General features: G+C 41.3%; 1 protein-coding gene across 1 annotated transcript in view; it reads right to left on the reverse strand.

Annotated features, from left to right (window-relative positions):
- STK32B (serine/threonine kinase 32B) overlaps window positions 1–14,635 on the reverse strand; it is a 221,574-nt gene that overhangs the window by 43,425 nt on the left and 163,514 nt on the right. The window contains exons 7-9 of the mRNA XM_075849055.1: window positions 12,301–12,404; window positions 11,254–11,370; window positions 5,235–5,360 (exon numbers count right to left, since the gene is read on the reverse strand). Of these exons, the coding sequence (XP_075705170.1) occupies window positions 5,235–5,360; window positions 11,254–11,370; window positions 12,301–12,404 (347 nt within the window). The remainder of the gene's footprint in view (window positions 1–5,234; window positions 5,361–11,253; window positions 11,371–12,300; window positions 12,405–14,635) is intronic.

Raw genomic sequence — 14,635 nt, forward strand, 5'->3', positions numbered from 1 at the left:
TGATCGGAGCATGGTCCGATATGGTGATGGGGTGAATCCAGGAGGAAGAATGGGAGTCGAACAGGGACGTTGATTTTAGAAAATAATCTATGCGCAAGAATGAGTTATGAGCAACCAAGTGACATGTGTATTCATGCGCACCCTCATCCAGTACCCTCCAGGGATCGCATACTGTGAGCAAATCCATGAAGAGAGCAAGAGAAGAAGCAGCAGTCTGACACTGAGGGGTAGGAGGGGACCTATCCATGGTGGGACATTGCTCCAAGTTGAAGTCACCCCCAATAATTAGACTATGTCAAGGGAGACCCAATATTAGTTGAAGAATTTCTGGATAAAATGCCTGCTGATCATGATTTGGAGCATAGATATTGACGAACAAATAAGGGACATCATCTATCTTTATGTGTAAAATTAGGTATCTACCCTATGTGTCGCTAATAGAACTTTCCAATGTGTGGCACAAGCCCTTTCTAAGAAGGATCGCCACCCCCCTCGAAGAGGAAGAATGCGATGCTGAGTAGCAATCAGACAACCAGGGTGCGATCAATCTGCTCTGTGTGCCCGATCTCCAATGAGTCTCCCGTAAGAAGAGAATATCAGGTGAGAGCCGTTTAAGGTGATTAAGCACCTTCTTCCTCTTCTAGGGTGTATTCAAGCCATCCACATTCCAGGAGAGGAATCGGATATGGGGAGAAGTGTGATATGTGTCAGGAAGGTGTGTCGGTTGGGTACTAATCCCGTGTCACGAAGCTGGATCCAGGTCAGATTATGAAACATCTGGCTGGTCCCAGCAAATCGCGTGCCCAGCCTAATCCCAGTGGTGTTTGTAGCAGCGAGAACCATGCCCCCAGTCATCTGCAAGAGAAAAGAGTTTAGCACAAGCGAGAATAGTAAATACAAAATAAACATGTAAACCACATCGATGGCGAACCCGGGAGTGGGTAGCAAGATATTTGCCATCAGAGAGGCAGAACGGCTACAAGTAACAATTTTTAAACTAGAAGAATATGAAGCACATGTCCATATGCCAAGTGTGTGAGCGTTCCTCTTTCAAAGACGTGAGTCACCCTGCACCATTTTCCTCCAAGCGAAGTAGTCGTCTGGCATGTACAGGATCCTCAAAGATGAGCGTTTGGTTACCATCCTGCACCTTCAATTTGGCTGGGAACAGGAGTTGGAACCGAGTGTTCCTGTCATACAGTAGACGGCAGATCGGGGCAAAAGCTTTGCATTTCTGAGCGACCACTGCCGAGTAGTCCTGGAAGATTAGGATCTTAGAGTCGTGGATGAGTAGTTCCCTCTGTTGTCTGTAGGCCCGTAGGACTTTCTCCTTTATCGCCCAGTGAAAGTATTTGGCGATCACCGGATGAGGTCTGCCATCCCCCGCATTTCGCCCAGCTCTGGGAGGGCCCAATCTGTGTGACCTTTCTATCATGAGCGAATGACCGCCAAGCTCGATGTTCAGAGCATTAGGGAGGTCTTTACAAAGATAATCCAGCAGTTGTTCACCAGTCACCTTTTCTGGGACCCTCACGAAACTCAAGTTATTACGTCTATCCCGGTTCTCCAGGTTGTCCAGCTTGTCTCTTAGTTCTTGATTAGAGGCTTGAATTCGGCGTACATCTTCCTCCATTGCGGACACTGAGGTATCTGTTGTTACAACCCTCGTTTCCAAGTCTACAATCTTTTGAGAATGCGATGTAAGTTGCGCCAGAGCTGCATTAATAGAAGTGTGCAATACCTCCAGTCTTTTATCAAAAAGTGGCAGCAACATTTTAGGGACCTCTTGAGCATTCAGGGTGGCTTGGTGGGTGTCCATTTCGCTGCTGTGCTGCGGACTGTATTGCGGAGACAACCGTGGCGGCGTAATGTCCCCTCCCAGCGACACTTCTGGTGAGAACTGTGGTCTTGAGGATGAGGCTTTTGCAGACGAGGATTTAGGAGCCTGCTTGTCCCCTTTAGTGCTGCTCTAGGACATCTTCATTTCCAAAGAACGGGAGGAGCCAGACACCTGAAAAATCTGAGAGCAGGTGGATCTCCCTCCTGTAGACTTTGTTAGATATTTGTCCATGACACAATCCTCTAACAGTGAGGAGAAGGGGGAGCACCAGGGGGCGCTGTGGGCATAAGCAGAGGGATATGATGAGGAAGCTCTCCAGTGGTGTGTCACATAATCATTGAGGCATTAGGAACATGGTGATGCAATCCTAAGCATGTGAAATCATGGTGAAGGGCCGCGCTGAACCATCAGCGAGTTATAGTAAAAAAATAAACAGCCACAGAACTATCCAGCCTCAGTATGAGATGATCCAAAACAAAACAAATGTTCTCTTAAGCACTGATCTTCCCAGTGCGAGGCTGTGAACCTTGAGGGGCATACATGGGTGCGATACAGGCAGATGCAATTATAAATAGCCAGTTGCTGCCACCGCTTCAATGGCCCAGAGCGTCAGGGGCACAAAACTCAGGATGGCAGGAGCAGGAGCCTGGGGAGACAACGGTCCGCTATCTATACGCCCACTGCGTCGCACAGACCAGGGGATGGGAGCTGACGTGCAACGCTGCAGTGCCGACCCACGTCGCGCCGGCAGTATCACTCAAAATGGCGGCAGCTGGGAATATGCCTGCCACCAGACAACTACCACCGCTGGCCTGGACAGGAGACACCTCTCACCTCAAGGCCGGTGTTCTCCGAGATGCAGGCCCCCGACAATGTCAGCAGCCGGAGAGGATCTTCCAAGATGGCCACCACCGCTGAGGTCGAATGATACGATCCTGCGTTACACCGGGTCTGCTTAGCTCCGGCAAGTCCTTGTAGTCCTTGTAGCAGCCCCTAGGAGCGGTTGTCGGGCGCGATGGCGGTAGTGCACCATAGATCCTGGCAGGCCGCGAAAAAGCGGCCATCCACGATGCCCCGCCCCCGGAAGTCCCCGATGCATGATTTTTATGCAGCGTATCCGCCCTGTGGGAACCCGGCCTTACTTGACTTTTTTTAAGGGCTTTTGTTGTGTGATATCACACCACAGCACGTTATCAGAGTCAAGGTAAACTTGGCTACATCTGTGTATATATATATATAGTTTGTATTGTATCTTAAAAACAATAAACATTTTAGAAATATATAGAAATAATTAGGTTTTAGTGGAAAACATTATAGGAAGAATAGATGAATGAGATGTTTTAATTCCACAATCAGCTGCAGTTATATAGGAAGAGAAAAGTAAAGTGTACAAGATTAACAATCAAAAAAAAATAAAACATACCTACTAATGACTTTCTGGGATATTCTTTCTTGTAAAACCTGTGGTTTTGCTGTCAGGGGCTACAGATTTCACGCAATCATCAAGCGCTGAAAGTCAGCCAACACAAGTCCCCTGCCAAAATGTCTGCTCATTTCATATGTCTCAGATGTTATGTAGTGTATTAAATATTTACGGCCATAATGTCCCTCTTATCTTGGTAAACATGACATTTCTTTGGCAGCATGTCTAACATTGTGAATTGGCTTGCATAAGATGTATTGGCAGATCTCCATAGGTGAGCATGATTAAAATCTTAGCCCACACAAATAGAATATACAGAATACTACAGATCATTTATATGCCTCATCTAACTACTGTGGAGATACAAATGTTTTGCCAAGAAAAGCGGAAGAAGATTTTCATAAGTGAAATATTCCTTATAGCGAAAGCCGAACAAAGGTCTGCTCTCATCTCACTCGGAGAAGCTATAAAACAATGTAAAAATGTAAATGATTGAGTTAAATAATCTGAAAAAAGCTTCTTACATCATTCAGGTGTCGACACAGTATGAGATATATGACATAGTATGCCATCGTGTTGTCTTACTGCGTGAGTCATAGTACCCCATAATCCCAATACAATTGTTCATGGCTCTCATCTCTGCCATGTTTACACCATGTTTCCAATCCTATCTGCAAAGCTACATTCAGGGGGAGTTTGGTTACACAATGTAATATTGCCGCCCCCAAATCCAGCTAATAACCAGTGCTGAAACGTATCGTGTGCAACAGAATCCTAACAATATACAAACATTTTTATTGTTCCAATGCATTTAAAATGAAAAATTAAGCAACTTTGCAAATAGTCTTAATTACAAATATCCTACTGTTTTGTGTCTACAGCTCCTATGCAGACCTATGTGCCTCCATGGTAACAGACAGCAAACAAACCCGGTGTAGTCTGATCATGTGGTCACATTCCCTTCCATCTGTCAGCTTCTTCTTGCTAATATACATTCGAGAAGTTAGCAAGATGTAAGGGGTAGATGGAAGAGAATATGACTTCAGGATCAGGTTACACATAGGTGTTTTTTTTGTAGTCTGTCACCATGGAAACACAAAAGTAATTACGTTTTCAATTGTGAGTTATAAGAATGCGTAAGAGTAAAACTCAGAACCTGTCTGACGCTACAGTAAAACAAATAGAGAGGTAGCAGAGCTAAATTTTCCATTCAATTGATCTGTGCATTTTATAGCTCTGTTGGTTAAAGGGTTATTCCCATATCAGACATGTATGGCATATCCACAGGATATGCCATTCATGTCTGATACACGCATGTCCCAGAGCTGACCCCCACTTCGCCTGGTGAGGCGGCGGCTGGCTGCCGATTCCAGGCGGGGACTAAGTGGAGAGGTGGCCATGAATACCAGACTTTCTCCATTATGTTCATCTATCAGACATTTATGACATATCCTGTGAAAATGCTCTAAATGTCTGACATGGAAATAACCTTCTAAAACGGTTATCTGTCTTAAAAAAACCTGAAAAAAAACAACAAAACTTTTTCTAATATCCTGTTAGGGAATTTTGAATTAATAGAGAGGAGTCCTGTGTTCACAACCGTCATCTATTGACAAGAGGAAAGAATGGCTACAAAGAGTGTCTATTGCTCTGGAAGACCTGGCACGTCCAAGAATTATAGGGACAGTTCATTAATTTTAATGGGAACTGTGTAATGCTTTATTTCTCCTGTGGTGGTGCTGCAGGGAAACGAAACACTTGCAACACAGTTCCCAGAAGCAGGACACTATGTGATTAGCTTATTGTCTGGAGAGCATTCTAACAAAAAGGAATTGTCCAAAGAGGACAACTCCTTCAAAACACAGCAATAGGCAAACTTTACAGCATAGTAATGTTGCAGAAAAATTCACTCCATCAGGTAGTTCTGAATGGCAAAGGTATAGGAAAATAAATTAATAAATGAATTCTTACATTAGGAACAAAGCTGGGCGTAATAGATTTCTCCAATACTGCATCCCAGTTCATATCAGCCAGGTACGGAGAAGTCTGAATGTCGGCTAATGATGAAAAGCGGCACTCTGGGTCCTTGGTAAGAAGCTGCAAAAAAGCGCAATAAAGTTTATTATCACCTATGTATAATTAAATTGCAGGTACATTTCATTCACTATTGCAGTGCAAAACACTCCCCATTTCACAGTGCTAAATTGTGGGAAGAGTATAAGCAAAAAAATTGAATAGTGAACAATATTACAGTTTGAGCATTTGGTAGTACAGAGTATTAAGGGAGAATTTTCAATTTACCGGTAAAATGATCCTTCATTAAAGGGGTACTCCAGAAACCCTATTTGTAAAAGGGTCCCGTGACAATAAGCTTTTCACATAGTGTCCCATTGTTGTGAACCCCAGCGATCAACTGTAATCTGTGGGTAAACCTGGCAGCAAAAATTTGATTACCCTGCAGCGCCATCACAGGAGATATTAAGTATTACACAGTGCCCATTCAAGTTAATAAGTAGTCTGTGTAATGCAGGACTGGACAGGTCCTCCAAAAGTGATTGACGCTATTTGTAACTGCTCTCCAATTCCCTCTCTATTGAATTCCCAAATAGTGTATATAAAAATGTAATGAAATTGTTTTCAAATATTCATAAAAAAGTAATCCTCTAAAAATATCCCATCAGGAAAAACTTCTTTTGGTTGCCAACCATCTAAAAATCCACAGATTGTCTATAAAAATAGGGGAATATTATCCAGTTTCCATAATAAAAAATAGATGCGTTTGTGATGTTTTTGAAACTGGAGAAGAATAGAAGATATAAAAGAATCTCGGCAAAACGCATTTTGACCGTGACGTAAAAACCCAGCCTAAAACTTCTTTGAGACGACCGCCCAAAATTGCAGGGAGAAATAGTCTCCTAGAGGGGTCAAAGAGGAGGCCAATATTCATAGAACATAAGGGAATTGAAAATCTGTGTCAGAAATGTGTTCTAGGTCTCGGGAGGTTTCACTGCATATCAGTTCTAATTCTTATCAACCACCGTCTCTAACTTCATTGGTGCAAAATACGTCATTATTGATAAATGGGGTCCAGTCACTTTGAGCAGCTTTTATCCCATGTATTTTTAAACGCTGCACTTTAACACATTTTTGGACCTCGTCCAAAAATGGGCACTCAGGCATATATATATATATATATATATATATATATATATACATATAGAATGTCCACCATCCAGCAGCACCAGTCAAGAATATAGGTGGGTGCAAGTCCCAGGAGCCCGATCACTGCTCCCAGATCCTCAATATTCGTCCAATAAGAGACAGCACTTCAATTTGTGATAGAAAAAACGGCTTTTTATTAGCCCCTGTGCAACGTTTCGGCTCTTTACATGGAGCCTTTCTCAAGCATGCTTGAGAAAGGCTCCATGTAAAGAGCCGAAATGTTGCACAGGGGCTAATAAAAAGCCGTTTTTTCTATCACAAATTGGAGTGCTCTCTCTTATTGGACGAATATATATACATATATATATATATATATATATATATATATATATATGTGTGTGTGTGTGTATATATATACATATATATATACACATATACAGTATGTATATATGTGTGTGCATATACTGTATATACATATGTATATATGTGTGTGTATATATATATATATATATATATATGTATATATGTGTGTGTGTATATATATATATATATATATATATATATACATATCTTATTTATCCCCTCATCTATTGTTTGTTTGTTCTTTACGGTAGAGAGATCAGTGCTCAGTTGTATCATGGATACTTTCCTACATATTAAAAAATATTTTCCATATTGTCACTATAGCTTTGACGATAACATTCGGATGAGTAGCTTGGAGGAGATATGTGTCAACTACGTTTAGTGTCTTCTGGTTAATCAGGGAACATTTTTTGTTCTGTGTTCATAGATGTGTGGTCTTAAGTAGAAGCTGTAAAACATGAGGTATTTTCAAGGACATATTGCAGGAAAACATCATATAAACTGTCAGCACTATTCTTAGTCACGAAATATCAGCTGGCTCCTTACTACCAATCTTTCTTCAACAAACCTACTTATAGCTCAGATTTAAACTGATGTGATAGTCGGAGTTTAAATGGATGTAAATCCCCACATGAACTTTATGTACATCGAGGTTACCCAGTGTGACATCCTTATATTCCTCCTGAAGGTGCATTGTCTCGTATAATGTATTAGAGGATGAAATATGAATCATACCTGTATAATGTATATGTAATTATGAATTTAGAATTCGCTATCTGCAGCAAGGTCAATGGGGCATGATGCAAGAAACTTATTGGAAGGCAATGCTGTAAGGTGAATTATCTGCTGGAGGGAGACCTCAAGGCATGCCAAGAAACTATCCAGTTCCTGCCTCAGGAGAACAAGAAGCTACACCAGGTGGAAGAGAAGCTGAAAGTAACGGATAAGGCAGCTAAAAGCAGACATTATGTTCAGACTTAAAATACCGCCTAACTAATCAGGGTGGTATTTTTCAGTTCCTTTATAGAAGTAATATTCAGCCACTGTATGTATGCAGGTATGGCAATATTCGGTCACTGTATAGCGGTATTATACAGTATATGCTGATATAATTCAGTCACTGTATGGCGGTATTATTTAGTCACTGTATGGCGGTATTATTTAGTCACTGTATGGCGGTATTATTTAGTCACTGTATGGCGGTATTATTTAGTCACTGTATGGCGGTATTATTCAGTTACAATTTGCTGGTATTATTCAGTCCATGTAAGGCGGAAATATTCAGACACTGTATGGGGGTATTATTCAGTATTTGGATAATGGTATTTTTCAGTCAATGTATAGTGGTATTCTTATTCAATCGCTGTACGGGGGTAGTGTGCAGTCACTGTATGGTGGTATTATTCTATAGTTAATCCTGGTAGTATTCAGTCATTGTATGGTGGTATCTTCTATAGCTATATGGTGGTATTACTATTCAATCGCTGTATGTGGTAGTGTGCATTCATTGTATGGTGGTATTAATCAGTTGCTGTATGGTGGTAGTATGCAGTCATTTTACGGTGGTATTCTTTAGTTGTTGTATGGTGGTAGTGTAATGATGGGGGTAAGGAAACAGACAAGTGAGCCCTAATCTACCCGCCACTCAGTCCCTGCCTACTTGCAACGACCCGCCCTAGGCGACGGGATACAACTGGGCGACGGTCCCTACGCTCAATAAGTGCCCGACAGACAAACAGACAAGGGTACACAGAAGCAAGGGAAAAGGGGCAGTTGCCCACGGCAACACCGTGAGCAACAAGAGTGGTGAACGAGCCGAGTCAAACCAGGAGTGTACGAGGTACCAAACGCAGAGCAGGAGAGTAGTGAACAAGCCGAGTCAAACCAGGAGTGTACGAGGTACCAAACGCTGAGCAGGAGAGTAGTCAGTAAGCCAGGGTCAATATGAAGCAGGGTCAAATGGTTCAAGAAGCTGCAGCAGGGCCAGGAAACAAAACGAGAAGAATCACAAGCAAGGAGGAACAGGAAAGGCAGGTATAAATAGACAGAGGGCGGGAGCTAGCTCCGTCTGGCCAGGCTGTGATAGGCTCTCCCACTCCTAAGCCTGCCATCCTGAGTGGTGGAAGATGGAGTCAGTCTCACAGACATAGAAGCAGGTGCAGACTGATTACCTATGGGCGTGGATACAGAAGCTGTGCCTGGCAGATCCTTAATAGGTAGTATGCAGTCACTGTACGGTGGTATTAGTCAGTCGCTGTATGGTGGAATTATTATTCAGTCGCTGTATGGTGGAATTAAGATTCAGTTGTTTTATCATGGTAGTATGCGGTTATTGTATGATGGTAGTATGCGGTCAATGTATGATGGTAGTATGCAGTCATTGTATGATGGTCATTGTATGATGGTAGTATGCGGTCATTGTATGATGGTAGTATGCGGTCATTGTATGATGGTAGTATGCGGTCATTGTGTGATGGTAGTATGCGGTCATTGTATGATGGTAGTGTGCGGTCATTGTGTGATGGTAGTATGCGGTCATTGTATGATGGTAGTATACGGTCATTGTATGATGGTAGTGTGCGGTCATTGTATGATGGTAGTATGCGGTCATTGTATTATGGTAGTATGCGGTCATTGTATGATGGTAGTATGCTGTCATTGTATGATGGTAGTATACGGTCATTGTATGATGGTAGTATGCGGTCATTGTATGATGGTAGTACGCGGTCATTGTATGATGGTAGTACGCGATCATTGTATGATGGTAGTACGCGGTCATTATATGATGGTAGTACGCGGTCATTGTATGATGGTAGTACGCGGTCATTGTATGATGGTAGTATACGGTCATTGTATGATGGTAGTATGCGGTCATTGTATGATGGTAGTATGCGGTCATTGTATGATGGTAGTATGCGGTCATTGTATGGTGGTAGCATGCGGTCATTGTATGATGGTAGTATGCGGTCATTGTATGATGATAGTATGCGGTCATTGTATGATGGTAGCATGCGGTCATTGTATGATGGTAGTATGCGGTCATTGTATGATGGTAGTATGCGGTCATTGTATGATGGTAGTATGCGGTCATTGTATGATGGTAGTATGCGGTCATTGTATGATGGTAGTATGCGGTCATTGTATGATGGTAGTATGCGGTCATTGTGTGATGGTAGTATGCGGTCATTGTATGATGGTAGTGTGCGGTCATTGTGTGATGGTAGTATGCGGTCATTGTATGATGGTAGTATACGGTCATTGTATGATGGTAGTGTGCGGTCATTGTATGATGGTAGTATGCGGTCATTGTATTATGGTAGTATGCGGTCATTGTATGATGGTAGTATGCTGTCATTGTATGATGGTAGTATACGGTCATTGTATGATGGTAGTATGCGGTCATTGTATGATGGTAGTACGCGATCATTGTATGATGGTAGTACGCGGTCATTATATGATGGTAGTACGCGGTCATTGTATGATGGTAGTACGCGGTCATTGTATGATGGTAGTATACGGTCATTGTATGATGGTAGTATGCGGTCATTGTATGATGGTAGTATGCGGTCATTGTATGATGGTAGTATGCGGTCATTGTATGATGGTAGCATGCGGTCATTGTATGATGGTAGTATGCGGTCATTGTATGATGGTAGTATGCGGTCATTGTATGATGGTAGCATGCGGTCATTGTATGATGGTAGTACACGGTCATTGTATGATGGTAGTACGCGGTCATTGTATGATGGTAGTATGCGGTCATTGTATGATGGTAGTATGCGGTCATTGTATGATGGTAGTATGCGGTCATTGTATGATGGTAGTATGCGGTCATTGTATGATGGTCATTGTATGATGGTAGTATGCGGTCATTGTATGATGGTAGTATGCGGTCATTGTATGATGGTAGTATGCGGTCATTGTATGATGGTAGTATGCGGTCATTGTATGATGGTAGTACGCGGTCATTGTATGATGGTAGTACGCGGTCATTGTATGATGGTAGTATGCGGTCATTGTATGATGGTAGTATGTGGTCATTGTACGATGGTAGTATGCGGTCATTGTATGATGGTAGTATGTGGTCATTGTACGATGGTAGTATGCGGTCATTGTATGATGGTAGTATGCGGTCATTGTATAATCGTAGTATGCAACAAGTATGCATTCACCTGTCTTAGGACCCCCTGAGATGACTGAGGCTGTTGTAAAGCTTTCTGCTTCTAAATGTGGTTGGTTTTTATGACCTCTATAAACCTCTCTGGAACTAGAAGGCTTTATTTGGCTACTCGACACATAGTACACCCATAAGTTGGACATACGTTAGTTCTACCAATAGAGATAATAAAAAAATTATCAAATATAAAGAAACAAAGATAAGCTTTTTTGTGAAACACTATTGATATTTTTTTCAACACATTTTAAATGCAATATGAAAGCAATAAAAATATGAATAAAATGTTACCTTTTTAAGTAACACCACCATGTTTTTACACCATGTGGAAGAATAATGCACTCTTTCTATCTTGAACATGTTAAGGATGTCATCTATTGGAGTAGTCGAATGTATTTCATAAGGTCTCTAGAAAAAGACAAAACAATTCAGTAGCAAATACATTCAATCTATTGGTACGCAATGTCATTAAAATGTAATTCATATTCTGTAAACATGTATATCTGGACACATTTCCGTAGGTATTTTTAACTGAAATAAGAATAATGAGTAGTAGATAATACATTGTAAAATAAAGATAATGCATTGTTCAACACATTTTAACAGCATTTTACAGTTCATATATACAGATCTAATCTACATGAAAATTGGGAAACTACTTTGCATTCCTGATCATACTGATCCTGAGTTACAGGCAGTACTAAAGCCTATTGTCAGCCACAAGTGCATTCACAATTCTGCACGTTGCTGAGCTCAAATCTCTAACATTCCTGCTGCATCAGGGTCTGCACAGATCTGACTCTGGTTGTTTGCATTTTGGAAAGTGTAGAAACCTAGAAAATCTAAGGATGGTTATATATAGGGTCAGCTTAAGCACCATGCAAAACCGGACAGATGCTAGGACCCAATAGACTTGGGAGCACATGGCGATCTAAGAAGAAATGCTCTTTACTTGTTAAGATGAAGGTGTGGTAGACTGAAGGCCCACTGTGACACATAAAATAACGAAGTCCCCCAACTTTCCCATAAACATGCAAACCTAGATCTGCTGAGCATGCATGTTTACTTTCATAGGAAGAGACACCGCTGCCAGACACCTCGGGGGAACAAAGGAATGGATGTTGAAATCTAACATAACCAATCCTTGTTTCCCTGAACACTGGTATAAAAATTAGTTTGCTGGAAAAGGGGAGGCTGTCCGAATTTGCAAGATAGGTTTCTGTAAGGGCTAGAGATACTGAAGAGGACAAGTTGTACAAATGGCCACCATTATATTGGGACATAGGCTAAGTAGAGTCATCACACATTCTGAATAATTCTATTTACAGATTCACTTACCCAACCTCTGAGGAGTTCATAGGCTGTAATTCCTAATGACCACCAATCTACAGGATATAAGTATCCGGGCCCCACCTCCATGAATGACTGGAAAACTTCTGGAGCTTAAAATATAACGTTTAAACATTAATGAATTGTCAATTAGCAACTATACAAGAAACGATGTTCCATTTGGTATCATATACTGTAGTTGTTCAATAGTAAGGTAACACCTATTTTTTTTTTGTTACTGAAATTTATCTATGTACTACAATTCAATGTATTTTTTCATCATTAAACGGTATGTCTACCTTTATAGACAATTTCACAAATAGATAACTTTGTAAAATACTTACAATTTTTGCATGGATCGTGAGTTACAGGATGTATTATAGTTCAGAGGTGCATTCATAATTCTTCTGGTTGTTATTAGAAACAGGCAACAAGCTTGTCGACAGACACGCCCCTAAAAGCTTAACTGAGCTTCTAGTAATTAAGGGACACTTCATTTTTCCTTTATCTGTTTACAGTAAAGACCCTGGTGTAAAGACTACACTTCTTATGCAAATTTGCCAGACACTGAGCCAGCTAGAAATGCTGGGAGGATTCAACTGGGAGATCTACTGAACTGAGAAAACAGCTGTGAACAGGCTGTAACTTAGGATCAGTACAAAAGGTATTTAGAAAATTCTGGGACCCTCACCTGTTGGGAAAATGGGGGTCCGGTGATCCCTATTCGCCAAACCCCAGCCAACACATTCTCTATACCCTTCAGTGAAGAGGTGGCCACGCTTGTACACTCCCCTCTCCATTGACGTCCATGGGTGTTACAGGACGTTCTATAGACTTTAATGGAGAGGGTCACATGCAAGCACAGCCACCTCTCCATTGAAGTGTATGGAGAATGTGACAGGTGGGAAATCGGCAAACGGGGGTCATTGGACACCCATGCTCCCAATAGGTGAGAGTCCCAGAGGTGCAATGGATCAGTGGTTAGCGCTGTTGCCTTGCAGTGCTGGAGTCTTAGGTTCCAATCTGACCAAGTACAACATCTGCATGGAGTTTGTATGTTCTATCCCTTGTTTGCTTGGGTTTCCTCTATAAACAGCTAGGAATTTTAGATTATGAGCCCCCTGGGGACAGTGAGTGATGACAACATCTGTACAGTGGCATGGAATATAAATAAAATATTAACTAAATTTCTGTGTATATACCTAAAATGAGAATATCCCCTTTGGATTGATTACTGTATCCTTGACATGTATATTTATAGTAACTGGGTTGCTCTTTTCAGTGGTTCTATAGGCTGTATAAGCCTCTCAGTGTTATTACGAGATTGCGGATGATTAATAGGTTGTCCTCCTATTTATCTATTCAGCATACAAATAGCTGTTGTTACTATTTATAGGGTTATATGGTTCATTATAACGATGGCGTTCTCGCATCCTGAAATAAATAGCACTGAATGATAACGTTACATTTTACGTTTTTCTCTTGTCTACTGGCTGTGCATTGGAGGTGCAATAGTTAAACACATTTCTAAAAAGAGCATTGATGTAACATGTTTTTCTTCTATCTCCATCAGCGTGAGCAGCCGTATTGTAGAATTGCACTCTGCTTCGCATCATGATGTGTAATCACCCGGCTGCTATTCAGACCATCCTGATAAGGATCATATAATTTGACAGTAGTCACATTTACAGAAAAAAAAGCTGTCACTTCCATGAAAAAGGGTTCAGGCATCCAGACACTGTACATTATGGGGAGATGTTTATTCAAAATATAGAAAAGCACTATCTGGCACATGACTGGTATATACAGGTTGTACTTATATATTTCAGGCAGTAGGAACAAATAGTTCCCGGAGGATATTAATCATATTATTGCATTATAGGGATTTTCTCAAATTTGACACTTGAAGTGATATAGATGCCAAATTGGTGTGTAAGCCCTTCAGCGGAAATAGTCACTGTTCTCAAGAATAATGGGGTTCCTGAGCCCCATTTTTAATGAAGAAGTGGATGCATTCAATGTTCCATATTACTGAAATCAACTGCAATTACAGAGACCTTTAAATGGGGTTTCCAGCACTTTAATATTGATGGCCTATCTTTAGGACCCCCTCGTTTAGCTAAATGAAGGGGCCACAGCACCGTACATATTGTTGTGGCTGTGCATGGTATTGCAGATCAGACACATTAAAGTGAATGGGACTGGGCTGCAGTAGTACCAGGGATAGCCGCATCCATATGTAATGCACTGAGCTTGGGTAAACAGTAAAGATGATGCAACACTTCATTCAGCTGTAAAGATTTCACATTTGCCAAGAAGAATCAATTTACACCACTAGGGAGCA

This window comes from Rhinoderma darwinii, chromosome 1 (genome assembly GCF_050947455.1).
Source record: "Rhinoderma darwinii isolate aRhiDar2 chromosome 1, aRhiDar2.hap1, whole genome shotgun sequence".
Classification (NCBI taxonomy): Eukaryota; Metazoa; Chordata; class Amphibia; order Anura; family Rhinodermatidae; genus Rhinoderma; species Rhinoderma darwinii.